This window comes from Tinamus guttatus, unplaced genomic scaffold, assembly GCF_059628265.1.
Source record: "Tinamus guttatus ecotype Peru unplaced genomic scaffold, ASM5962826v1 Tinamus_guttatus_pri_ptg000240l, whole genome shotgun sequence".
In the NCBI taxonomy this organism is placed as follows: domain Eukaryota; kingdom Metazoa; phylum Chordata; class Aves; order Tinamiformes; family Tinamidae; genus Tinamus; species Tinamus guttatus.
In genome coordinates this window covers 14,815,850-14,843,837 of record NW_028288774.1, presented here as the reverse complement: position 1 = coordinate 14,843,837, position 27,988 = coordinate 14,815,850, and the positions used below count along the sequence as shown (strand labels likewise).

At 42.4% G+C, this 27,988-nt stretch overlaps 1 protein-coding gene across 4 annotated transcripts; it reads left to right on the top strand.

Moving 5' to 3' along the window:
* Positions 1-1,736: 1,736 nt before the first annotated feature.
* On the top strand, positions 1,737-27,988 carry KMT5B (lysine methyltransferase 5B). 4 transcript variants are annotated; one of them, XM_088525911.1, is made up of 10 exons: positions 1,737-1,855; positions 5,870-6,112; positions 6,834-6,981; positions 15,428-15,593; positions 16,889-16,998; positions 17,891-18,057; positions 18,764-18,783; positions 18,955-19,091; positions 24,623-24,819; positions 25,306-27,988. In XM_088525911.1, the coding sequence occupies exons 2-10, from the start codon at positions 5,953-5,955 to the stop codon at positions 26,778-26,780; spliced, it is 2,580 nt and encodes an 859-aa protein (XP_088382037.1). In that variant the 5' UTR covers positions 1,737-1,855; positions 5,870-5,952; the 3' UTR covers positions 26,781-27,988. The 4 variants fall into 4 exon arrangements, with proteins under 4 accessions (XP_088382037.1, XP_088382039.1, XP_088382038.1 ...); XM_088525912.1 differs by lacking the exons at positions 1,737-1,855; positions 5,870-6,112; positions 6,834-6,981 and adding an exon at positions 11,852-11,900 and having other exon boundaries at positions 25,306-27,878; XM_088525913.1 differs by lacking the exons at positions 1,737-1,855; positions 5,870-6,112; positions 15,428-15,593 and having other exon boundaries at positions 6,917-6,981; positions 25,306-27,878.

The window sequence follows — 27,988 nt, the reverse complement described above, 5'->3', positions numbered from 1 at the left end:
TACACCACTTAATTAAAACCTCTTAGTTTTTCACTGCTGATAACACCAGAAGGCTGAGAACTAGGTAGTCTGGGTGAAGAGAATTACTTGGCAAACCTTTCCCCTTTCTAAGGGGGGCCTGCAACTACCTTAAAATGGACCAAAACCACCCCAAAGTCTTCAGGAGAATCCCCCCAAAAAACAAGATCATAAAAACCCTCCAAACTCCAAGCAGAAATATTCACCTTATTTAGTTAAACGCTCAGCAGCAGTGTGCTTTCCCTTCACCTGAGGTAAAAGCTGTAGAATTGTCTATCTTGAAGTTTAATTTCATGAACATATAAAATAAATATATATACATATTTTTATGCTGAAACTGCCCAAGGGTGCAGTGAGGGTGCAGCAGCCACCAAGGCCGCTCCCAACGCACTGAGGTGGGGGATCCTCGGGAGGTGCCTTGAGGGCGACGAAGGCCCAGGAGGAGCAGCCACCCCTAGGCCAGAGAGTTTGGGGCAGCTTCTTAATTTTTTTTTTTGCTCTCTTCAGACACCTACTGGGGAGGGGCAGGAAGGCAGCGAAGCCTACCGGGGATGAGCTACAGGGGAAAATAAAAATAAATAAAATACATAAATAAATAATAAAGAAATAGAGCAGAGAGGTAGGTGGGGGGGGCTGGGGGACAGCCCCCGCTCTCCGCCGCCGCTGCCCGCGGCCACCCCGCGCCGCTCCCCAAGGGAAGGCGGCGCCTCCCCTCAGCAGGGGCCATTTTTAAATAGCTCTGTCAGGAAGCAGGTGCCGGCGCGGGGCGGCTCTCGGTGGGGAGCGCTCCCTCCTTCCTCACAGGCAGCAGGACAAGGCGACACGTCCCGCTGCGGTCGGGAAGGCGCTAGAAGCCCCTAGGCCGCGCTCCCCCCGCCATGGCGGCCCAGCCACCCGCACCCCGCGGCCCCTCGCGTTTAAAGGGCAGCCCACGGCGCAGGGATCCCGCCGCCCCGCGCGAGGCGGCCGGCACTTCTTCCGCGTGCGCCGTGCTGAGGCCCGGGACTCATTCGCTGGCGGAGGGATCCTTCCGCCGCGGCGGCGGGGGTCATAAAGACGCCGCTCCCCCCACTTTCCTCTTCCTCCCCCCGCTGCGGAGTTGCGCTGAGCTGCGGCCTCTCGTGAGGCGCTGGGGACCCTAGTGGAGAAGCAAGAGGGCAGCTCAGTTGGCCACTGCGCAGCGTCTCCTTCCGCCGCGGTGGCGGGCGCACAAGGCCGGCGGCGGCCCGGCGTGTTCCTCCGCGCGGCGGAGCGTGCAGGCAGGAGGCGCCGCTCGCCGCCCGCAAGACCGGCCGGAGCCGCGAGAAGAAACTCGGCAGCGCCGCGGCGGTAGCGGCTCCTCGCCCGCCGCCTGCCCGCCGGAGAGGGCTCCCCGCTGGGCAGCAGCAGGAGGAAGAGGAGGGCGCGGAGGCCGCCGCTCGCCGTCGCCCCCGGGGCCCCTCCGGGGAGCCCGGCGGACTCTTTCTCGCGGGCCGCGGCGGAGGGATCTCGAGGCGGCGCCCCCGCCGCCTCCCCCCGGCGCCGCTCGCCCCTCGGCGCCGCCATCTTGGATTTTAATCCGCCATTTTTTTTTCCTCCCCCACTCGGATTTTTTTTTTATTATTACTGCCGCTTTTTTTTTTTCTTCGTGTTTTTCCTTCCCCTCCGCTCCCTTTCTTCCCGTTTCCATCTCAATCTTCTCTCCCTTATTTCCGCCTTCTCCTTTTTTATTATTTTTTTATTTTTATTTTCTTCTCTTTCTCTCCGTGTTCTTTGATGATTCACTCCTTCCCTGCTGGAGGCCGGGACACCACCCGCGGCGGCCGCAGGGGACCCCAGCGCGGCGGGGCGACCGCAGGTCAGTGTCCGCCCGCGACAGCGGCGGGGGGGTAGTGGGGAGTGGGAAATGGCGGCGGGCGCGACCCCCCCCACCCGCGACAAGGGACACGCGTGGGCCGGGTGTGTGGGTGGGAGGGGGCTGCCTCCCTTCCACCGGGGTGCGGGGACCGGGGGGGTCGGTGTCCCCCTCCGAAGGGGGGTGGCGGCGGCGCTCAGTTTAAGGATGGTCCCGTTTCACCCCCCCCCGACCCCCTTCGGGCCGGTGCCCGGCGAGCCCTAGGGGGCAGCGCAGGGCCGAGTGGCGGTGGCGCCGCTGGCAGGTCCCGCTCCCCCCGGCTGCCGGCGTTCTTATTATTTAATTAGTTAGGTCCCTTTATTTTTATGCAGTGACTTCCCCTGCTTTTGCGAGAGAGGTTCCCCGCCGGGCTCCAGGCGCGAGGCCGCCGCCCGGCCCGGTTCGGTTCTGCCGCGGGAGGCCGCCCCGCTCGGCGGCCGCTTCTCGGGGCCTGCGAGCCGGAGCCGGGTGTCTCCCTCCCTGGGCGGCCGCTCCGCTCCGCTTTACCCTGCTGAGCGCCGCTTTCTTGGCGCGGCGCGGGGGGAAGCGCGTTTAGGAGCCGGCGGCTCGGGAAGGGGGGCTCGGGGCCCTGCCGCTCCGGGCCGGCACGCGAGGCTGCCCGCATGGCTGTGGGGGCGCGGGGCGGGACAGCGGCGGGGCAGCGCGGAGCGGGGGCAGCGCTGCCGCCCGGCGCGGGACTACAGCTCCCAGGCGCCCCGCGGCCGCCGCCTGAGGGCGCGGGGAGAGGCGCTCCCCGGCGCGGAGCGCGGCGTGGCAGCTCCACCCGGCCCCTCTTGTCCCCCCGCCTTGTCTCCTCGGCACCTGAAGCCGGTGGCAAGCGGGTTAAGATTCACCGCGTTGTCGCGGACCCGTTTCCCAGGGCTGCGGCTTTGAGCTCACCTGGGCAAGTTTTGCTCTGGTTCTGCACCTTTCCACGTGCCTCTGATAATCCGGGTCTGGTTCTGCACCCGGGTGGCTCAGGGAAAGAGCTAACTCCAGAGTAACAGCACGGAGAAAGTAAATGCTTCCTGTGGCTTGGCTTGCTGGAACGGCCGTGCTGGGGTCGGGCGAAATGGAGCAGCAGCCCCAAGTCAGGTGGCTGGAGTTAGAGCCTGGCGTGGGATGTGGTAGTGCCAGCACCTTTATACGGCTGTGGAAATGGAGCCCCAGCTCTCGCTGCTTTGGGTCTACCCAACTTTTCTTCAAGGTACAACACTGGCTTCAGAATCCCTGACCTTTCTGGGGTTTTGTTTGTTTGCTTTTTGTCTTTTTTTTTTTTTTATCCTCCACGTGTAAAAAGCTTTGTGCTGTGGCTACATTTGTTTTCTTTTGTTGTCACCATTAGTAATTCCTAGTGCGGAGTAAGTCCCTGTGTTCCTGCTTGGCGTGACGCTGTGCTTGGCTTTGCCCCTTTGGAGCCGGGAGCACCCAGCGCCTCGCCTGGCACAGCGCAGCTCTCCAGGCTGCGAGGAACCGTAGCCAAAGTGGGGCTCGGGGCAGTTGTGAACAGCTCCTCAGAGCTCTGCAAGTTCTCATTCTCTTTGGGTTTATCTGTGTAGTTTATTGTATTCTCAGAAACTCATTTTTTTAGTCATTGAAATATATTTTATTTTTTAACCACCTGGATGTGGTGGCTGTGAAATCCTCTGAAGCCAGGTGATCCTGTAAATGCTTTTTTTCTCTTTCCAAGACTCATGCTTTTTTTCTCTTTCCAAGATTCAAAGGTCAACTGTTCTTTTGTAGTCACCAGTAATGAAATGTTTATCTTCTCTTTTGGTACCGCTAGTTAGTCCCGCAAGCAGGGGATGTGATCAACCAGTTGCACACAAAACATCTTGTTAGTGCCCTATCTCTTGCTTAGGCTGCCTGTTTGTTCGGGCAGACTTTGAGCAACTGTACATCAAGAGGGTAATTCCAGAACTGCTGCTTTAGATGAGTTTAAAGGGTGAAGACTGCACAGTTTGGAAGACAACCCCCCTCCTCCCCCCCATACCAAGACTTCCCTGAGTTGATGCTGCAGAGGAGAGCACAGGGATAACTTGGGAGGCCCAGGCAGCTTTGGAGAGCTGCTTTTGTGGTCGCAGAATCACTTTATTCGATCCACATAGCTTCTTCTCCAGCACTGAAGGGTGTAGGCTTTTCATTTGCATTGTAAATAGGAATATATAGCCTTTGCTCAGTCCAGTGCGCACTTTGAGTATGCCTGGCTTCACAAGTGCCTCTTACAGGCTGCTTATTGATTTCTACTTTGATCCTTCATCAGTACTTCTTAATATTAGCAAAATGAAAATAGTGTTTGGAAAGCATGTTAATGGTTTGAGCAGATTCAGGACCTGATAGGTGCAAGTGAGTTTTAATTTTAACTAAATTACTCTCTGCTCCTCTCACCTAGCAACTTGGCGTCACAAGCTAATGGTAGAAAGTAGTTGGTGCTGAGCTGTCTGGGCAGCAAATGTGCATCTGAAGGTGCACTAGAGATGGGCTGCTGATGATGAGGGAGGTGGTGGCTATGGGAAGAGCCCTGCCCCTTGGTCCTAGCTCTGGGCACTGTCCTTGAAGGTAGGGAGAGCGGGTGCTGGAAAGGGGAGGCTAGGAGCTCTCCAGGCAGCTCTTACTATGCAGCTGGCAATGGAACTAAAAGCTAACAGTAGATGGAGACAAAAGTTTTCTTGCTTCTGCAGTTGCGCTCAGGTTTGAGATGTAGAAAGAGTCAAGCTTAACAGAGCTAGTTGGCCAGTGTAGCTGTCTTCTGGCAGCACTTTTGGTGGAAGATCTTTATTCTTTCTCTAAAGAAAAGTAAAAGCTGTTCTCTACTGTTTAGTGCAGATCCAGCTGTGAGATTTCTGACAGTTTTTTTGGAGTGACTGTGTAAAAATGCCTGGTTCTAGATATAGATAAATGCAGTGAATAGTGATCCTCCCCCCACCCCCCCAGCAATTTTTAAGATGAGTTGGTTTTGTTTTCTGAATGCAGTAGCTGGTAACTTTCTATTTTGCCCACAGACAGAGCAAATTGTACACTCTAGTTATCCACAAGTTATTTGGTTTCTGTTCTGTGCCATGGCAAAGCCTGCTGGGCTAGGAAAACAGGCAGGTAAACCTGCTTTTTCGTGATGGCTTTCTTGGTATTTGTGTGTATGCCTAAATACGGTGATAAAAGTTGTGTAGATTGGTTGCAGCTTTTTTCTGCAAGTTACACGGGGTGAGACACCACTGCGTTCAAAAATGTTGCTGACTTTCCTATATGATAATTATTTATGCAAAAACTATTTGCACTGCAGGCAAAACCAAGGATGTGCTGGCCGCTTTCATACTGTAAATTTTCTGCTCTATTTGTGATCTCCTACTGGCCTGTTGAGCCAGATGTGATTTTTTTTTTTTTTTTAATTTTATTTAAACTAGCTGCAAAAGTAGCCTGGGGCTGCTAGATCATGACTGAGATTTTCTGAACTCTGAATATTAAACTATCAGATTTAGTGTCTTAGTAGAGTTCTTTAATACTTCATTGTGCATATTGTTGCTTTTTAGAGGCTGTTTGCATCATGCCACTTTGCTATAGGTTCAGACAGTTTCTAGATTCTATTTATTTGTAAATATAATTTTACTTGAAAATAATCTGGTTTTGATGTTATGCATACGGTTGTGCAGATATGTGTATATATGTATTTATTAGCAATGAATAAACATATGTGTATAGACATCTGCATATGTATGTGTGCACAGACACATGTGTGCATGCATATGCCAGTCCAGTTCTTGAGTTTGCTTTTTTCTTGACTGAACAGTTTACCACCTTTAGAATTTCATCTTTGCTTTCTGGTGTGGTAGTAAATTATAAAATAGTAGTAACAGCTAATGAACAACTGTTCATGTTTCTAATGCAAATGATCGTCATGTTCTGATCTTTCTAAAAAGTTCCACTTTGAAAATAGATTTCCTGCTTAGCACTAACCATTTTTTAATGTTTTATTTCCAGCAGGAATTGGAACTGAAAATATTCATCCACTTCTCTGAGCCTTTTGAAAAGTGACTAAATGCAACTGGGTCAGGTTTTCTGTGGGCATGAAGTGGCTGGGAGAATCCAAGAACATGGTGGTGAATGGCAGGAGAAGTGGAAGCAAGTTGTCTAATGACCACCCACAGAATCAGACCAAGTTGCAGCACACAGGAAAGGAGAATCCGAAGAGTGGCAAAAATGGAGTTGAGAGAAGATCGAGCAGATGTAGGCACTTATGTGGCGTAATGTTGTATGGGGTTCATCTTGCCAATGTTTAAAGAAGTTGTTTTTAATTGGAGCGTCATACTTTGTTTTTTGTCGTAATTTATGAAGGAAATCATGTTCTCAGTGTGTAGTTATTAGATCAATTACGTTTATATTAGTTGTCATAACTTACTTAGGCATAATGGTCTCTTCAATTTGAAAGTAAAATGAAAATCATTGGATGTAAATATATTTTGTACTGCATGCAAAATACATCACTTGCGCTAGGTGGGAACTAGTGTGATTGGAAATGATTACAGATAACTTATATTACAAGCCTAGCTGAATGTTTGTGTAGATGTAAACTTCACATTGAATGAAGTCACCTGTATCAATAGCAGCTCTGAAGCTGCTTTTAAAGAGCATGGATTTGAGCAGATTCAGGACCAAATTTAGTAAATCTTCTGTTCATATTTTAGAAAGATGTGTTCTGTATTTTCATGACTTCATCATATTTATTGGCCTGAAATTTCAGGATTGAATACAGCAGCACTGTGTACTGTGGAAAGATTGGTTTGTATGTGCTGGGAGGGGCATATACATTACTGTGTACCATGCAAATTACTGTGCCCGTACTTACTACTTGAGTGCTCCATCCTCTGCCCTGCATGGCAAGAAATACAGCTTGACTTGATAGTCAGGTGCCCTAAGTGATGTCTCATTTCTACCCTTTTATTTGCAGGTAGTGGTGCTGCAGGATTTGAGGGCCAGAGTCGTTACGTGCCTTCCTCGGGGATGTCTGCCAAGGAGCTGTGTGAAAACGACGACCTAGCAACTAGTTTGGTTCTTGATCCCTACTTAGGTTTTCAGACACACAAAATGAATACTAGGTAACTTGTCTTTATTCTTCTAGAAAAGAATTGATCATCCTATTGATGTAATCAGAGGACAGCTATGGGTTTGCCTGCATATTTACAAAGGTCTGAAAAATAGCAAATTGTTAGTAGCTTCAGCCTTTGAAGTGGTGAGGAATTTGAGGCTGAAATTTAGAGTTTCACAACAGCATGCATTTATAACATGAGGTATTTCTATTGCCCTTCCTGTAAAATTCTGCTGTAGAGTGTTTAAATAGACACTGTCTTCTAACTTGAACAGTTATTAGGATTTAAACCATTAGCCATTTGAAATAGCACTTCAAAAAAGTGTTTAGGGAGTTTTCTGTTCCTTTTGAATGCCTGAACTATGTTACGCCCTTATTGCAAGAAGGGCTTCCCCTTTGAGGCACGCAGTCTTGGTCCCCTGAATCTAAAGTTCATGTAGACCCATGCTGAAGGACTGTCACTCAGACATGTCTGTGTGTATAGATAAATTAAAGTGCATGCTGAGAACCTGCTTGCCAAAACTGCACGTGCTTTTTTGCACCTGTCTGAATCTTTCTGTCCTGAATTCAGCATGGGCTTGTGGTTTAGTTGTTGCATGCTGCTTCCTGTTTTACAGGCATGCCATCAATCATAAGTATATTCTGTAGATCCCTGCTAAGCTCTTGGTTGTGAATAAGATCTGTATTGCTACGCTTAAAGGAGAAGCTATATATAAATGGTAAGCTTCTAAGGCCAGGAACTGTGGTCTAGTTACTGTACAAGCAAATGGGAGACCTTGATCACATTGTGGGAAACAGACTGCTTACCCCTTAGACCTATTGCCATGGCTATTTGTAAAGAACAGCTCACCTTGGCAGCACAGACACCAGAGCTGCGTAGGTTTTGTATCTATGTGATAAGCTGATGTTTGAAAAATGCCTGCCAGATTAGCTGGTGGTGTCATGTACCATAAATGGTTGCTGGTATAACCTGGCAGCAGGAGTTGCACATGGAACTGTAGCATAGTGGTCTCTCTATTGTGAAGACTTGGCAAAAGAGAGTTTACTTTTTTCCTGGAGTGCAACATCTATCTTTACAAGGAATTCTTGCTTTCTTCCTCTTCTTGCCATGCTGTTGGTTGCAATAGCGCATTGTGCCCAAAACAGTGTCTAAATAGGTACTCTTGCAACTGTCCTAAGGACTTTGTGTTTCTAGTACTTGAGCTAATTCTATATGCTCAGCAATTTTTTTCATGGATGGTAGTCTACAGAAGTCTGTATGTTACTAGTTCATTTGCTTTCTGCTAAGAAAACTATGCCAAATAGTCAATATTTAATAGTGGAAGAATCTGCTTTTGTAAATGTTATGTTTTCTGCTCATATGCTTTCAACTGTAAAATGCTTCTAATTACTGATTTGAAGCAAAAGATGACACAAAGGAAGAAACACAAGATGACAGCCTTTCTCAGACTTGGAGAACAGTTACAGGCAGTCTTCAAGGACAATAGTTATTGATCTTGGAGCACAGTGGGAAATACTTAGGTGAGGCTTAAAAATCCTATCAGAAACACATCTTGCCTCTTAATGTCATATTGAGAGAGTTTCTGTTGTTGCAGTGAATTAAAATAAAGGCATCAGCATTTATTAGCACCAGCTCTTGTTTATCTCTTTGGTAGAGTGATGAGATCTGCTTATCATGGCTGTGTAGCTTGGATCTTCTTCCTTCTAGCAAGATGTTCTCTGTTTGGAAGTCCCAAGATGTATTGCTGGCATACAACATAGAGGGAAGGGGGAAAAGCATGTAAGAGAAGACTAGACCAGCTTCAAAAAATCAGATGCTGGTACCCAAGCATATTCTTGGAGTAGAAATTAGGACTTAGAACTTGGGTTTGGTGTCCTTTGCTTTAGTGTTGTAAAGCCATATAAATACTGGTTTGTGTCTCAAGGTGAGCTTAAAACAAAGCATTTGTTGATGGTAGCAAGCAAATATTTTGTTTCCTTTTTCTGATTGCTTTGAAGACCTGCTGTGGAAGTTGTGTGCCAAGCGTTCTGTTCAGCCATTGGAAATGCATGTAGGCCTTGTGTTTTTGCAACTAGTAGGCCAGTGTGAGTTGATGATGACTTGCATTTAACCTTACTTTAGGAAGCCAAGTCTGTATTTTTTTGTATGTATGTCTTCTATGTGAACACTTCATGTATTGTCTCACTTCTCATTTTGCTGAGAGTATAGCTCTGAAAATTCTAGGTAAATATCTGTATTATTGTTGGAGCTTTATTCCTTTCTTTCTTTTTCACTGTTCTCTGTTTATGCTGAATTTTTGGTCTCGTGGTAGAGTGGTGACAAGAACCTGGTTGCATTTTCCTGTTTTGTTTTTTTCCCAGAAGCCACATAAACAAAACTCCACACTTTCTCAGGTCCTCTGAGGAATTGGTGTGCGAGTTCTGTAAGCTTTCAGGTCAACAATGTCTAAAGGACTTGAATGCTAGTTCTCAAAAGATTTCAGTCAAATCTTCTAGTGGCTTTGTCCAGCGTTCCTCAGAAGTCACTTGTTCCCAGGGTCTTGATGGACTGCCTAAAATTTAGGTCTGGAAAATTCTTTTGTGGTTTTACCCAAAAGCAACTCTTGCTTTTTTTCCATCTTGGGTTTCCAAGAGCAAGCAGATTGTTTCCAGAGCTTCTGGCCCTTTTCACAGGCCATCTGGTCATTCTTCCCCAAATTGATAGCTCTTATCTTAGCAAAATAGTAGGATAGCAGTTAGTCCAAAAAAACCCATATGTTTAGGTACTGTTATGTTGTCAAATATAGCTATTCTGAGAAGTTTTTGTCACTTCTTACTCAAATACTGCTACATGAGACTTTCTTTTTTGCAATAAAAGCTCTCCTGGTTCTAAAATTGACTTAATCATGTGTCTGTCCTCCTTGTAAATACAACCCGTTATTTGGCAATTTTGCAAATTATTTCCTGGATTGAAGCTCCCATTGTGTGATAGCAGGGATTAAAATTTACAGTTGCAAATGGCTGAGGGGATTCAATAATCTTTTCAGGTGTGTTTATGTGGGCTGAAGAGTTTTGAAGTTGCATACTAGCACACACTTTATTGCATTGCATTAAAGGTGTCGTATTTAAATTTTAGCCAGACTCTTGGTTATAAGATGGCTGGTCTCTTACCTGTCCCTTGCGGTTTTATTCCTGGTTCCCTAATGTTCCAGCATCATGGTTTGGGGTATAGAGAGCAGTTCCTGTGTTTTCTAAGTTTGCAAGTAATTTAACCACAAATTTTTGGCTTTTTGAGGATGATCTAGGTTTGTGTTTTCTAACTCCTTATTGCTACTTTCAGTGGTGCTGCAAACCATCAGGTGGTGAAGGTGATTCTGCCTGATAATATGGAGACTAAATGAACTGGCTTAAAGAGTAGGTTTATCCAGATAGGTGATGAGATGTTTGGAGATGTGGTGTAGATGTTGGAAGCTGCTTTCTTTCAGCATGGTAGCAAGGGGAAGTGCTGAATTTATAGGGTAAAACATCAGTCATTCCTGATTGTGACAGGGTATGTTGTCCTGTGACCCTAAGTGACTCTGTGTGGCAGTGAAGATGGGCGAAGCAGCAAATCTTGCTTGGCAAATTGGTTGCATTCATGGGTCTGTGCTGACTCCGATCTGTTCCTTGTCTTGTTTCAGAATAGGAAAAATTAAAGGGCTTGGTACTCATCCTAAAGAAATGGCATTTGAAGGTAGAAAAAGTCTTTGGGTGCCTGCTGAGTGGAGTTAGGTGGCCATGTAGCTCGCTGGTGGCTGGGGCACTAGGGAGACACTGTGAGAGGTATGCAACACACTGTTCCATACTGAAACTTTTACCTTCTTGAGACCTAAATATCTGTGTTCTTACTGTTAAAAATGGTTTTGTTTGATCACTTTGGTCAAAAATCTCCATTCTTTATTCTTTTTACTTTTGTTTTGATGCATTTCATTCAGTAAAATCCTCTAGTTTGCTTCTGCTTCTCTTCTTTTCTCCTTCTCAACTACATGAAGGTGATGTTGGAATTAATTGTTCTGCTGCTGCTGAATGTTTTGGATACAAAAAATACTACTTTTGTACTGTTTGTGTAGCTGTATTGTTGTCTGGACTTAGTGCTTCATCTCCAACAGATAGTGGCTTGCACACCATGCTCATGCTAACTGCTAAATTAAATTTATTGTGTGGACTGGCAGAGTAGGAGCGCAGGAAAGTTTTTCTCAGAATTTATTAAGTCGGACAATTGCAAGAGATTTATTTGCCAATAGCATTAAGGAGAATGAAATTGTGTGTCTGCTGGAATTTTCTTTGCTTCTATTCTAGGCTGTATTTGAGCTTTGGCCATGCTGGTGTGTGTAGTTTTAGTTCAAGAAATTTAAATAAAGGTGGATTATTTTCTTTAAAATTTTCCCTTCAAAATTTTATGTTGGATAACTAGCTTTTAATAAATGTACTTGTATTGCAAGTTGCAAAAAAAGTTATAAAGCCAGAATTTGTGTTAACTAAAGAAATGGTTTCCAAGTTGTTTATAAACAGTTGGTTTTTCAACTCTCATTACGTTGTATTGTCTTTCCACAGCCCCTAAAATAAAATATCCTCCAAACAAAGTGCCTGTTGTTCAGAGGCCGTGGGGGTGCTGTGTTTCATTAAATCGCTCTTTCTGATGTCCTCCAGTGCAAACTGAAGGACCAGGTTCAGCAGTGCAAGTCTTGATTGTGCGGCAGGGCTCAGATACAGGCACTTGTGTGGGCCTCCAAACTGCATCTCTTGCAGGGTCAGTTTATCCTTTCTGTTCAAACTCACTGCTGTCAGTGACTGAGCAAGATGCTGTGCTCCTGAACTTACCAGAACCTCTCCTTTAACTTCCTTTATAGGCAAGCATCTCACTGACCTTTGGCTTTATACCTTGGAGTTTCAAGATTAAGTATTCCCGAGGTAAGAGAAACCTGAGAGAGAGTAAGAGCTTTGGTTCCCCACGCCGTTCTCCTAAGTCTTGCTTTTTGAGACCACCTCAGTTTGAGCCTCAAGTGGGATGAGACCATCTTCTAGCTGATTCCGAAATTGCAATTTCCTTATCCTTTTTGGATCATATTAACTAAAGAAAAGTTAATATTTTTCAGGGATGTTTGACAAGTTTCAATTTTGCAGCTTGTCAGGAAGAAGGGATTTTAATCTTTCTTTCTAAGATTCAAAGGTACTTGGGTAGATGAGATTTTTACTCTTAAGCTAATTTTCAACAACAGGTTTTGCAGCAGACATGCTCTGTGAGACTTGGCAACCTAAGCTGTTTGTAAGGTGGCTCGAGGGGTCTGTGCATATGGGCAGTTTCAAAGAGAATCCTGTTCGGTTTCCATGAGGGCATCTAATAAGGACACTGCTTATGGGAGCAAACCAGAAGTTTGGATAAGCATAATACTGACTTTTAGTGTATCTGTTTAGAGCCTGGGTTGGTTGGCTTGTTTTGCTTGCTGGTTTTCTTTTCCTCTCTACTATCTCTGTTTTTCTTAGAATTGGTCCCTTATTTTACTGATGCTAAAAGCCACTTTCTTTGGCTTGGCTTTCATATATATTTAGCTTTGCCTTCTTTTTAGGTTCTCTTTATGGTGTTGTTTGAAAACACGTAGCCTATTAGCAGATACTACAGAGATTTCTAGTGTCATAGGCCAGTGAGGTTTGAATTAGGATGCTGACTTCTTTTGTTGGCCTTGGCCAAGCTTCTTGTTGCTAATGCAAGCATAGTTGTGTCTTACAGCACATAAAGTGCCTGTCTTGTGCTGGTTTCCCCACTTACCCTTGTTCCTGTAGATAACTTCTCTTTAAAAAAGAGAAGCAGTGCATTCCACACAAAATAAAAAGGAGAGGGCAATCATTCATTTAGCCAATCAAGAATAGAAGTAGCTGGCAACTAGTTATTAGGAAGAAAAGCCATAGAATTTGCTGCCGTAATGTTTACAATTAAAAACATACACAAAATGTTGTCCAGTTGGTATGCTTTGCAGTTCTGGAGATGCAAGTGCAGTCGGTTCCTTGTGGGAAAAGTTGTTTCTGATTTAAACAGAAAATGAGAGCAAGCCCTATCCTGAAACTAGTTGGCTTCAGTTCAGGCTATGTCATGATGAATACTCTTAATGTGTAGTGAAGCTCATAGATGTGCTGTCAAATCTGGGAAGGGCCTCCTTTTCTGGTTCCAGGAGGATGGGAAGGTTTCTGCTTTTAGGTGAGTGACAGTTGAGGGAGACTTCCCTATGGAACAAACCAGAAATAACATAATTCTAGTACTTTCTCTAGAGTGGTCTCAGCAGCTTGTTAAAGGCTGTTCATGCTTAGTGGAGATGTGATAGAGATGTCCTTTAGTGAAGAACTAGTTTGAAGCTTCTTGACATGACTCTTTCTGCACTTCTAAAACATACCCACTGAAAACTGCATCATCTATTTCTTGACAAACCTTGCTGTCTTGTTGGATGTTATCCCAGCCAGCAGGAAGTTCATCTAATCTAAGTAGTAGTTCTTCTTGGAACTACTTGCCAAGTCCTCCGCTGTGAAAGTTGTAAGGGTTTTGCTAATAAAACTTGTCGTGTTCAGAAGATGTCAAGAAAGGCTGAGTCATTACAAGGAAGTTTTTCAGATGGCACGTGCCTGGAAGATAGTTCTCCAAGAAAGCAGCACCAAAGAACTGGTAACCTGCTTTCAGTGCAAGTGGCATTGTGCTTGTAAGGTCTCTCTATTGCAGGTTTTTGCAGGGCATGCAGACAGGTTTTGTTTTTTCTTGATAATGAGGGAAGTTAATTTTTTTCATGGCTAGTTATTTCTGATTAAACTCTTCCTGTTTTAAGAGGTAAAACAAAAACGGAATATACAATGCTTAGCATCTTTTGTTCCATCAGACGAGTATAAGCAGTATGTATTTTTTTGGTCTTCTCAAAATAAGCTACTGGCAGTGCTTGATATACTATAATGAAGATAAGGCAAGTCTTACAGTATTTTTAAGAAACAATATCAGTGAGGGAGATGGTAACGTTTCCTTAGGTTAACTTGAAGGATTTATTTCCATTTATGTCTGTCTTTAGATACAGATATTGAATATTCTAGCTGCTAAATAATAGCAAGTAGAATCAATCTGCAGTGAGGATAATGAAGCTGGTACACACTTCAAGTGCTTAAGATGTGTGTCATGAGGATTCATTCAAAACATATCAACTTGCTTAACATCTTTACCATTGTGCAGTGTAAGCAAATAAGTGAGCTGTGTCGTTTTAAAAAATCAAGGCTACAAAAAGTTTCTAATGACCCTAGAAAATCTTTGAAAGAGTGCCCTTGGGTGTATTGTGTGCTCAGAAAAGCAAATATCCTTTTCTTCTCCCTCTTTCTGAAAATACCCATGGATATCAGTTCAGTCATAAACAATATAGATATATAACTATTTGTCATAATTTTTAGCAAATTTTGCTTTTTATGGCTTTGTATCTTAGCACTGGGCCTCTTGGTCCTTGCGGTCATATAGGGTGCTGTGTTTTGTCACTCAGCATCTTTTTTGAAGATATGAAGGATACTTGTCTTAAATACCAAGCTTTGAGGGAAGCTGGAGTTTTCTGCTGACACAGAGCGTTTTACCCTTAAGATTTTTGTCTAATGGTGAATTGTAGCTACCTAAGTTTCCCTTTAAGTGTTTTTTCTTCACAGATGTAATATCTGTGCTGTGTGTTACTGCTTATAGCTATTTCTTGTCTAGTCTTGGAATGTTTTATATGAATGCAAATACTAAGCTTGCATTCTACATAGGAATTCTTCTCTTGGCTTTGTTGATATATATGGTTTTCTAAGACAGCAGTTTATTTGTAAACAAATGTGTCATAGGGTGTCTCTAATTAAAAACTGTTAGTGTAGTGTAGTTTCAAGTCTGACTTTGAGAAAAACTTGAGACCTGAAGGAAAAACAAATCACCTCAACACCAAGAAAACATAGAACTGTCTAGATCCTTTGATATTGAGGTATGGGGAAGCTTACAGCATTCCATTCATTTGCTGGTGGTTTTTGTGGGTGGTGTGTTTTGTGTTGTTTTTCTTATCTGCATTACTTTTTCTTAAATTGATGAGGAAAGTAAGGGCAAGTAAGGACAACAAAGCTTTTGTTGCATTTGTTTTTCCTACTTACTGACTAGTGGGTGTTTAAAAACAGCAGAATATTATTCTTCACTAGTTAACCTCATTGGAGACTTGTCTTGTAAGTAAATTTGTAAATAAATTGCTTCTCAAGAGAATGGAGACTTTCAAAGCTCCAAGTAGGGTGCTTGGCTTTATCTTTGGAGCCATGGAAAGGAGGGTCTGTAATTTGCGTATAAGTAATGATTAGTTTCATTATGCTAGCAGTTAAGCATGTATATGGTTAGCAAACCCAACTTTGTATTGCAAGGAAGATTTGAGATGAATAACGGTGGACTGGAAGAGCTTTATTCTTTGTTTCAGATTTCGACCTATCAAAGGAAGGCAAGAAGAACTAAAAGAGGTGATTGAACGTTTTAAGAAAGATGAGCACTTAGAAAAAGCCTTCAAGTCCTTGACGTCAGGTGACTGGGCCCGGCACTATTTTCTTAACAAGAACAAAATGCAGGAAAGGTTGTTCAAGGAACATGTAGGTGTATTTGTAATTAATGTGCTTTTTCAGATGGTTGAAAGGCTAAGACAATGTTTTAACAAATTTCTTAAGAATGTAGCAGCAGTAAAGTCACCCACTGCTCTGTGATACCTTACTTGTTTGATTGTTTTCTAACAGGAAGTTTCTTTCAGTTGTTCAAATCTAGATAACCCAAAAAGAAGGGAAGAAAAAGCTAGCTTTCTATTGCCTTTGCTTTAATATCACACATAGAAAGGAAACTGCTCTTCTGCTGGCCTAAGTCATAAGCAAAAGACAGAAGCAAATTTCTGGAAAACAAGAGTTTTGAAGATTTATTTCATTTTTGACACGTTTTTATCTGCTTCTGTTAATAAATGAAACTAGGGACTAGAGAAAGCCAAAGGAAAAATGAAAAGCCTTACACCTTAAAATAGATGTTGTTACTGATACAGGGCTCTGTGGGAATACTTTCCACTTCCCCCCCCACCTTACCATGCTCCAAACCCGTTTTGTGTATCGTAAAGGCTGTTGACACTGAAAAGTTACAAGGTTGTCTGAGGATTTTTACTTTAAGATTTCAGGGATGGATGTCTGAGGATTTTTACTTTAAGATTTCAGGGATGAGCATAACTTTTCTAGGTTTTTTAGATACAGTCAAAAAGAATTAGGCCTTTTTCTGCTCTCAAACACCACAGGAGTAGTAGAAGAAACTAGATGGCAAATCCTGCTTTCCCAAAGCGTTTGATTTATATTGGAGTATTTGACTAAAGCTGCCAAAAGCGACAACTTCTAGAGAACTGATGGAGCAATCCTCAAATTCAGTATCCAGTCTTTTCACGAACAGTAATATCTCACTGAGAGCTGGAAAGAGTTAGAATTGCACTGTACAAAATACATCTGTTTTGTATGTTATGCAATATATGTTTGCATGGGTCTCTGTGGTGCCTGAAAATCAGAGCAGAATTCTCAAGCATGGTTATTCAGTGACTTTAACAAGAAATCACTCATGCTTATGGGTCTCTTATGCCATTCAAGGCAGCTTTAGTCTTTTGTTTAATCTTTAGATATTCAGGTGATTCATGCAAGCATTCTTGCTAGTTATTTGAAGAAGTAAGAGTTTAACATAATGTGTATAATTAAAATTGTAATCAGAGTATCTCAGGAAATTTGTCAGATACATTTCAGCAATTAACAAATCCTTGACAATATCCATTCCATTTTTTTCCAAATTAATTGATTTCTTTATATAGAAGCGTTCTTGACTGTTTTTGTTTTGCTTTGTAACAGCACATTGCTGTTTTCTTTCATTGCAGGTATTTATTTATTTACGAATGTTTGCAACTGACAGTGGGTTTGAAATACTGCCTTGTAACCGGTATTCTTCTGAGCAAAATGGAGCCAAAATAGTTGCAACGAAAGAATGGTAAGTAGCATGATTTACTATTGCTACTTCTGTCAGTTACTTTGAAAGATATATGCTGAAAAAAAGGTATATTAAAGTGTAGCATAAAATTAAAACTGCCAACTAGTAAGATGGAAAAAAGGTAGTTTTTTCGTGTGTTTGACAATCTATACATGAATCTGCAATATAACTAATTACCTATTTAGGGTTAGCCATGGAGACTTCTGTATACAATTTTGTCATCTTGTTTTCTGTCAAATAATTAATTTCCTCAAATCAATTAGTCATTAGACTTCTGCAAGAAAGACATCAATGTCAAGATTCCCATCATACTGGGTTTATTATATAACAGATAATTGTGGGAGAATTAAGTCTTTCTCCATTGTGAAACTTGGGGTGTTACATTCATTGATTGTGCAAGACAAGTCTCTCCTGGAGACACAGGTGCAGAACTCCATGTGTTTCCCCATCTCATTTTGTCAGGCCTGAGTTTTGTGATGTACCTGTCAAAGGCAGTGCCAACAGACTGATTTAATGCAAGTTTTTAATCCAAATTCCCTTTTCTTCCCTTCTCCCCCAGCAGCATTTCTGTTGCTTGTTTTACTGTGTGGCTGTACGCAGTCACAGCAGCACCTCCGAGGGGACAACATGCTCGTGTGCACAGGCTGGGAGCGAGGGGCCAAGGCACAAGGCTGGCAGGACTCAACATGAGCTGCTCTGTCACTGCATTGAGTGCCACTAGTATGACACATGTCTGCAAACTAAGATGCAGACCTTTCAGGAGGTTAGAAATGCATTAGGAAAACTTCTGCTTACTGACAGCTTTTGTTTTGAGAAGCTTCTCCCTGAAAAGATGTGTTTTGGGATCTTTGACATACGTATTCTTACTTTCACTACTGTGTTTACCCTGAAGGAAACGGAATGATAAAATAGAATTACTTGTGGGCTGCATTGCTGAACTGTCAGAAATGGAAGAAAACATGCTGCTGAGACACGGGGAAAATGACTTCAGTGTCATGTATTCCACGCGGAAAAACTGTGCTCAACTGTGGCTTGGTCCTGCTGCATTTATCAATCATGGTAAGTAACAACTATATGAAGAGTGTTAAATGACCCAAGCAGTTCTCTTCAGGTGGTTTATCCTGTGTGAGATAAAGCACACAATAGTGAACAGAAGTTTGACTTCTGTCTGCTGAATATAAGTGATGTAATTTGGTGTGCTGATTAGTGTAGACATAATCCTGTTGGGAGTTTACCAAACCAGAGCTAATGGGCTCTGTACTGGGATGCTCACCAGGAGCTCTGGGAAGTGACATCTTCCTTTGCAGAGTCTTTGGAACTGGCACCTGAATTGGTGGAGTATTCTGCTACCTCCCCTGCATTCTTGCTGTAGCTAAATAGTGAACTTAGTCTGTAGTCCTATGTTTCTGAGATGAGCTCTTTGTACCTTCTTTTATCATATGCACAGATGCTTCTCAGATATTATTGTGCTTTTAAGCTCAAGGCAAAACAGGTAGGATTTAAGGTATATCTTCTTACCTTAAAGAAAAGAGAAACAGATCATTTATAGTAGTAAAAAAAAAAAAAAACCCACTATATACAAACAAGCTGCTTCTGAAGCACAGCTACTGATAACAGATGAGCAATGCTAACAAAACTCCCACTATTTAGTTGAGATTCTAGCTTTAATGAAGTCAGAGTGAATCCTTACTTTAGATATCTACAATTATTCATGTTTCAGGTCTTATCAACAGTTAATTGACTTTATCTTTTGGACCTTTTTCAGATTGCAGACCTAACTGTAAGGTAAGCAGAAAACTAAAAATAAATAACTAAAGCAACCCACCTAAATTTTTTTTTTTCTCCCTATCCCTGCACCTTTTCCTCCCCCCACTGTTTTATTTCTAATTCAAATGCTGTTCAGCCTTAATGATCAGCCGTTTTTCTATCCCTCTTCCTTGTCATCTCCCTCCCCAGTTTGTATCAACTGGCAGAGATACAGCATGTGTGAAAGCTCTAAGAGATATTGAACCTGGAGAAGAAATCTCTTGTTACTACGGAGATGGCTTTTTTGGAGAGAATAATGAATACTGCGAATGTTACACCTGTGAAAGGTATGCATTAATGTAAAGAAGATTCAGCTGCAATTGAATATATTAATGCTATTTTGTGAAGCTAAAAAACTTGGGTATTAGCAGTCAGACTTTCTGAAATGTGTAACTATTTTTCTGATTAGTCATTTTAATGACATAAGTTGTTACATATGTTTCCTCATCTGTCCTGCAAGCAATCCAAAGTGAGAATAACAAAGATTCTTGCACATATTTGTATTATGTGAAGGAATAAAGCAGAATTGGAAAGGAAAAAGACTAGGCACAGTTAGACAGCTAACTACCTACCTCCCAGCTGCTGCTCTTAATTCTACCAGCAAAAGCATTTTTTTGTGTGTTGTGCTTATGGGAACAGGTGAAGTAGTCTTTACCATATAAGATTAGAACTTCAGTTTATGTATTTGCGAAGACCTACTGGTGTTGGATAGTGCTTGCTTCTATCTGTCCATTACACAATGACAGGAAAACCTTGTCATTCCGACCCAGCTTTTTCATCATAGCATTTGAAAGTATTTCTTAGTCCAAGGGGAGAAAAACAGTGGGCTCAGCACGCTCCAATGTGAATCAAGCAGAAAGACCTGTTTATTCAAACAAAGCTGTCCCTTATATCCCATTTCCTTCCCCGCGTGCTGCCCCCATCTTGTCTCATTGACTAGAGCCTTTCTTCTCTGGTGGTTGTCATCAGGCTCCTTCAATCTTCTAGAACCTTCCTTATTGTGCAGGTTCAAGGTGACCGTTTTTAGTCTGCACCATGTGCTCGTATGGCTGGTTCATCGGGTGCCCATATTTCTCCAAGAATGACTCCACAATTCCCCCATTTAGTTCTTGAAGTGGCCAAACCTTCCTTAAGGCTTTTTCAATCATATTAGGCATTTCAACAAGGCAGGCACAATTATCAGAATGCAACATGAAATCAACAACTCCATCCCTGCACTTCTCATTAACAATTGTAACTATCCTGAAATTCCCCATCCACTTAATGAATTGTCCAACCATGACAGACCTTCATCCTCTGTGACTTTATGCCAAATCTTTGCATCATCCCAAATGTCTTGGACATCTGTAAGTATTTTGCAGGACTGATCAATATAGCTGCAACCTATTTCATTTATCAGGGTACATACTCCTCCAGCCTGTGCGGTTAGGATGTCAAGGGCCTTTTGATTTTGTAAGACTATTTTTCTCAGGGAATCCTCTTCTGTTTGCAACCCAAAAATAGCTTCTGCTGTTTGTTAGCAATGATTTCCATTTCACCTGAAATATTCAGAATGGCCCTCTCTAATTGAACAATACCAAGGGTTGGCAAAAGCACCCTAACAAAGCCATGGAGCCTGGTATTGTATCTTATTAGAGGATTACCAATCTCTTGTTTGGTTCTAGACTTTCCCCGAAGGCCCCTTACTATTCCTCTCATAGTTGGGGGGCTAAAATTCCCATAGTACATTGTCCTAACCAGTTGCCTGGGAGCTGTTTTCAGGCAACTTGGTCTCCACACAGCCACCAGTGACCCCCTGGCACATTGCAGGTTGATATGTATTTGTGGTGGCTTTTCCCTATAGATAATCAGCCCATTGTTGGTCTCCTACTCCCTCTGAGTAGTTACTTGCAGAATTTATATCCCCGCTATGGTTCAACTTAAGCTTTATGGTCAACCAGTTGCCTGTTTGGTTTTGAAAGGTGCCTAGGTTTAGGCCTGGTAAGCTATAATATATATAAGGCACTGTGTTATTAACTAATTGAAGTGTAAAAGGTATTCCTTCCATAGTGACATTCGCCTGTATACATTGATATGACGTATTGAGTAGGCTATACGGATTCAGGTCTGTCCAGTTGCTTAAAGGAATACCTAACACTGGTGCATCGAATTGATCTGCTGTCCCGCGAAGCCAACAACTCTTGATTTGGGTATAATTAACAGTCTGCTTAACGCTAATGGATGTGTTATGCTTCTTAAAAGCAGCATCAACCCCTATAATAGCATTAAAAGTAACATTAGCTCCTATGAGCCACAATATACAGCTAATAACAGTAACACTTCTTTCCTCCATGTTTTCCTTCTGCAGGTTCACACTTTCCACAGCTAGGGTCCTGGTTGCTTGTCTGCTACATCTGATTTACTCAAGTCTGTTTCCAGCCATGATCTCACCCATTTTGCTCGTACCCATCTGGTTCTGGTATCCGTAACGACACAGGCATACCCTTTTCCCCAAGTCATTGGGGGAAATGTCCCCATGTCCCTGTGGTCCCATTTTTCACCATGACTTTGCATTGTCCTTCTTTTAGTTCTGCGAGATCTCCTTTTAATCCTGCTCCATGTTTTACCACTGGGGGCACCAGGCTGTCCTGTGGTAACTGCAAAAAGTTCAAAACCATACAACACTTTATATAACTGATTGTTAGGGGATAATCCCAATTCTCCCCCTCTGTGAAGCAGATGCTTCAACGTCTGATTCATGCGCTCCGCGATAGCTTGCCCGTCCTCAGGAAGGGCCACGAGTGCCTCTTGCACCAAGGTAGCTGACAAGGGCAAAACCTCTACATTTAATCGAGCTTGGCGTTGTGCATCAGTCCACTGACCCCCTCCAATGAGCGTATCTGTTGATCAGGCGCAATGGGTCCCCTTCAGCTCTGTCCAAATAGGCGAGAGCGGCAGCTGCAGCCGCATCCCGCCACCGAGTGCACCACAGCCAATTGTCTGATACCATGAGGTGTTAGCAAATGCCCTGTAAATATGTTAAGTACAGCTTGTATAAAAGGCCCATGTAAACCATATTGTTATACTGACTTATGAGCTTCCTTATTCAGATCCCATGACGGGGCTGATTTTGACCTCCATAACTACTGGATAGGCATTAGAAAGGAATTCTGCTTCTTTTATTGCATTTTGAATAATTCCCTTCCAATGTTTCTTTGTGTCATATCCTTTAAACCTCCCTCTTCCACCTTCCCCATGGTTTCCTCGACCCCATCTTTTGCTTTCTTCCCAATGCACGAGCACAGCCCTTCCTTCCTCTTGCAAAACTCTCTCCTGAATCAGATCTCTTTCCTTTTCCCCTAACTTTCATAACGGTTTGTTTGCCCAGTCCCATGTCCTGGGGGTGTGAGGGGTGGTTGAGGTGTAGGAGATGGAGGTGTGGTGAGGGTGGTAGGGGTGAATAAAACGTTGTTGCACTATTATTGGGCGGTTGGTGCGGTGGTATTGGCGGTGGATCCTTTGGATCTTTGGCTCCTGCAGTTCTTTCAGGAGCTTCTTCTCCCAAAGGCGGAGGCAATGGTCAGGGCTCATCAACTGCCATCTCCCCCTCTCCCATTCCTAGCTGCTCCTCCATCGAGGGTGCTGACGATGATACAGAGGATGGGACAGGTTGTTGTTGGAATACTCTAATATGAGCTGGATATGCTGGAATGCCTCAGCAGCTGCAGATCTTTCTGCTTTTAAACTTTGCAAGGTTGATGGCACCAACCTCCAAGTAGTAGCTACATTTTCAGCTTCTTTACTACCCTTGCGTACTCTGTCCCACAGTTTTTCTTTGACCTTTTCCCATACTCCAACTTCCAAAGCGTTTTCCAGTTCAGCGGGGAACCTGTTTTCTCGACACCAGATTGACAGTTTCTGGAGCATAAGCTCATCGTACTTAATTCCTCTCTTAGAGAGTATATGCAGGACAGGTTTAACAATTACATCTTCTTTTGTGACTCCTTGACCCATCTCCTGCCCCAGCTGCTCACCTCACAGGACATCCCATTGCAACGTTCATTCTTTTTTGTTCCCGGACTGTCCTTCAATCCATCCCAGTCTCAGTCCTGCTGAGCTGTCCTCCAGCTGGGCCTCTCCTTTGGGGTTCCCCACATGTTTCTTAAGCTTTGATGCCGTGCATCACATTGGGGTCACCAACTGAGGAAAGAAAAACCATGGAGCGTCCCAAGCCCAATGTGAATCAAGCAGAAAGACCCGTTTATTCAAACAAAGCTGTCCCTTATATCCCATTTCCATTCCCCTGTGTGCTGCCCCTGTCTCGTCTGATTGGCTAGAGCCTTTCTTCTCTCTGGTTGGTTGTTGTCGGGCTCCGTCCATGTTCTAGAACCTTCCTCATTGTGCAGGTTCAAGGTGACCATTTTTGGTCTGCGCCACGTGCTCATAGGGCTGGTTCATCTGGCGGCCATATTCCTCCAAGAAGGACTCCACACTCACCTTTCTGACCTGTAGAAACTTCTGTTGCTGTACACGTAAGCAGAGGTTCAGCATCACTTGTGAATCATCTAACTGATTTTAGCAGAAGGCGCTGCAGAGAACCTGTGACAACTGTATGAGCTAACTGTAGAAGGAGGAAGGGTACTAAGGACAAAATATTGATCATATTTAGAAATAGCTTAGTGCACACACATATAAGTAGGTCAGTAATCTTACCTTCATTTTTATTAGGTAGTTTTGTCACTAAACAATTCCAGCAATTTAAGGGAAAATCTTTCAGTATGGACCTCCAAGCTTGTGTGTCTGGGTAGGTCAAAGTTAGAAAAAAAACTTTAAGCAGAGTCACTTAATACATGCCCATAGTATGAGAAATGGAATAGGTAGACGAGGCAACTGCTGCTTTCTGCACTGCTTGCTGAGCATGTTCCTGTTAACTGGGATAACTGGGCACCAGATCTGATGGATGCATTGGAAGACAGTTCTGGCCCTCCGTAGCCCTGTCCACATCTAGTCTGAAGTGGCTGTTTGTGTTAGGGTCAGTCTAATATTTTAGCTGCCTGTAATTTGCAGAACTCAATATTGAAAGAAGGTTCTGTGTCAAACATCAGTCAATTTGAGTGAAAATACTGTGCCTGCACAGTAATGTTTAACCCTGTAGAGCTCAAGATCCTCTCTGGTCTCTGTGGTGCACTTGTGGTTAGGTTTTAGAGGTTTGCTTTCAGTGCAGCACACTGGAATCCAAATGGAAGTGTTAATTTTGTGAAGTGCAAGTTTGCTGAAGGATGAAGGGTAGCAAAAGGATTCTTGTTGTGATGGCTGAAGTGCAGGAATTCTGCCACTTAAGTTTGGTGATTAAATGCATGAATGGAGCCTTTTTCCAAATGAAGACTACCCAGGGGATAATTCTATTTTTATGTAATTTATAACTGATGCAGTAACAAGCGTTATAACTGGAGCTGGCAATCTTTTTTTTTTTTTTTTTTAAAAAAAACTAAGTGGATGTGGTTAAAGAAAAATAATCCTTTTCAGTTGTTATCCAAGTTGTTATCAAATAGTATTTTGAGCTGCAGCATCTCATTTTCAGCTATGCAATTTGATTATGAAATGATCCTGAAGTAGATAAAAAGCAACAGGAAAAAATGCTTTTGCATGTCTCTAGAAATAAATTGGAGATTCTTCTGCACATCTTACTGAAATGACATACCTAATTGAAATATCCCACAAAATGCTAATACACTTAGTAGATATTGGCATTGTTTATCTAAATATACCTAGGATTGTATATGACACAATGCTAAATTTGTTAGCAGTTATTAATATATGGTGTTTTTCTTTTTTGTAGACGTGGAACTGGTGCTTTTAAATCAAGAGTGGGATTGCCAGCACCTACTCCTGTGATTAATAGTAAATATGGACTGAGAGAAACAGATAAGCGATTGAACAGACTTAAAAAGTTGGGTGACAGCAGCAAAAATTCAGACAGCCAATCCGTCAGCTCTAACACTGATGCAGATACCACTCAGGAAAAAGCTAATGCAAGTAAGCAAGGAGCAAACTTGGCAAACAAGGTCTCAAAAATGTGATAAACTTTCCACTGTGATGGACTTGTTCTCTTAGCATTGGGATAAATGCATCTCAGGCTTGGGTTTTTTAGATCAGTAACTTATTCTGGGATTTCAAGGTAATTTATAGAGCCAATGAGTGGTTTACCTGAAGTATTTCAAGAACACAAGGTGCTATTTTTTTGTGCGTTTATATCAAGAAGTAATCATGGTCTCATGTCTCTAAGCATGCCAATAAGATACACTTCCCCACGCCCCATTATCAATGGGTATCTAGAATTTAGATGCTTTTGGGTGGGCTTGATTCCACTTAGCTCTGAGCTGCAAGCTGAGCTATCTTTCTTCTGAATACTATTTTATGCCTCAGGCATTTCAATTAATATTAGAAGAACTACTGCTTGGGGGTGGGGAGGGGGACCGTGTTAAATAGTGTCATTTCACAATCTTACCTTTTCTTTGACAGCTAACAGGAAATCTTCAATTGGCGTAAAAAAGAACAGCAAGAGCAGGACATTAACAAGACAGTCGATATCAAGAATTCCAGCATCATCAAATTCTACCTCATCTAAACTAACTCATATAAATAATTCCAGGGTACCAAAGAGACTGAAAAAGCCTGCAAAGCCTTTACTTTCAAAGATAAAGTTGAGAAATCAGTGCAAAAGGCCAGAGCAGAAGAATGCTTCTAGAAAGCTGGAAATGGGAAACTTAGTTCTCAAAGAGCCGAAAGTAGTTCTGTATAAAAACTTGCCCCTTAAAAAGGATAAAGAATTGGAGGGACCAGTCAAAGTTGCAGTCTCTAGTGGATGCTTAACAAGGCATGCAGCAAGAGAATATAAACTGAATTCTGTGAAAGGTGCTCATGAGCAGGCTGGCGAGGTACCACCCTGCACATACATAACACGGAGGTCGGTGAGAACGAGGATGAGTTTGAAGGAGACCTCTGACATAAAGCTTGAACCAAATATGTTGGATAGCTATAAAAGTAACTTGACTGGGACACGATCGGATGTTTTAGAGCAGCAATCCCATGCGATAAGTGAGACTGACTTGGCTCACGGAGCATCACATAAAGGGGAGGGGAGGTGCTCCAAAAATGACACAGGCGTGTCCAAAAAGAAATCCCGGCAAGGAAAGCTGGGGAAACCCCCTGCAAAACCAGAGGGAACTGATGTTACGCACAACGCCCCTGTTAAAGATGAAGTACCAGATTTGATCAGCTCTCATCCAGAACATGGAGAAAATAATAATGTTGCGGACACACCAGTCAGCTATAATAAAGACTGTATCCCTGGATCTGGTGGCTGCTCTGTTGTAACTTCTGACAATTTTAAAGCAAAAGACAGCTTTAGAACTGCAAAAAGTAAAAAGAAAAGACGAATCACGAGGTATGATGCACAATTAATTCTTGAAAATAGCTCTGGGATCCCTAAACTGACTCTTCGTAGACGCCATGATAGCAGTAGCAAGGCAAATGACCAAGAAAATGACGGAATGAATTCTTCAAAAATAAGCATCAAATTAAGTAAAGACCATGAAAGAGATAATAATTTATATGTAGCAAAGCTAAATAATGGGTTTAACTCAGGATCAGGCAATAGTTCAACAAAACTAAAGATACAGCTAAAACGGGAGGAAGAAAACAAAGGGCCATACCCTGAGGACCTTCATGAAAATGGTGTGTGTTGTAGTGAAACTCTCTCCCTTTTGGAGTCGAGAATGGAAGTAGATGATTATGGTCACTATGAAGAGGAAACAGCAGATGAATCTTCATCAGAGGAGGATGATGAAGAGGAGGATGACTATGATGATGAATTCGATGACTTTATTCCTCTTCCTCCAGCAAAGAGATTAAGGCTCATTGTTGGCAAGGATTCAATAGATATTGATATTTCTTCCAGGAGGAGAGAAGATCAGTCTTTAAGGCTCAATGCATAAGCTTATAGGTCTTAAACTGACCAGGATGTCATTTTTAAAAACAAACAAACAAAAAACCAACAAAAATTCCACTTGATTATTCCTCAGCTGAAGAACTTTCTGAAAAACTTAGTGGCAGCACTTCTTTATTGTTTATTCACCTATCAACATAATATTGTAGAAAGTGTACAGCAAACCGACTCTTCTTAAGTCTGATTTGTGCAGATTTTTATTGTACTTTTTAATAGCCTTCTTATGTGCAATTCTGAGTTAGAGTAAGAGGTAATGCTCTGTTGTAAAATAAAGGCTCAAGCAAAGTTATGAAATTGCATCAAATCTTTCCATGCAGGACAATGAGAATACAGTGTGGCTACACAATTATTTTTGATCTGTAAGAGCACTAGTTTGCCCTTACGGTATTTGACTAAACAATAATTAAAAAAAAAATCATAGTAGCAGCATATTAAGGTTTTCTAGTATATGTTAATATCACCAGCAATGATCTACAGCTTTTCGATTTATTTGCTAGATGTTTTTTCCCCTTGGAGTTTGTCAGTTTTAACACTGTATGCTGTCCCAGACGTACTGTTTGTGGCCTTTGTTATAGTAGCAAACCGTTGGTTGGAAGTCAAATTGATTTCTTTAAAAAAAGAAAAAAAAATTAAAAGGTGTTGACAATTTGCTGACTTTTTAGTACATTATATGTACAAGGGTAGCAGTATGCAGAATAAAAGTTTGGATATGGTGTATTTATTGCTTGTTATGTAAATTAAACACCTTGTATTTAACACTTTTCAATACTTTTAGATAAAATTGTTCTTTGCAAGAATGATTGGTGCTTATTTTTTCAAGAATTTGCTGTGAAACAATGTGATTACAACAGGCAACATTTATCCAATGAATTGCAGCTATCCTAAATTGGTTCTTCATATTTTCTGTTGCACTTGTAAAATGCTACAAGGAATTTAAAGAAAATCTATTCACTTTAACTTATGATAGTTTTATGAAATTAAAAAAAAACAACTAAGTCACAGCTTTTGTTCTGTGGTAACCTATAAAAATGTTTGTCTTTTAAGAACCAGTTGTAAAAGACTGAAAAAAATATGTATATGTTGTAAATATTTGTGTGTTGTGAGAAATTTTGTCATAAGAAATTGAGATAACTTGCCAGAAGGGTTTTTAAGTTTAGAAATACATTCATGCCAATAAAATAGGAAATTGTAAACCTA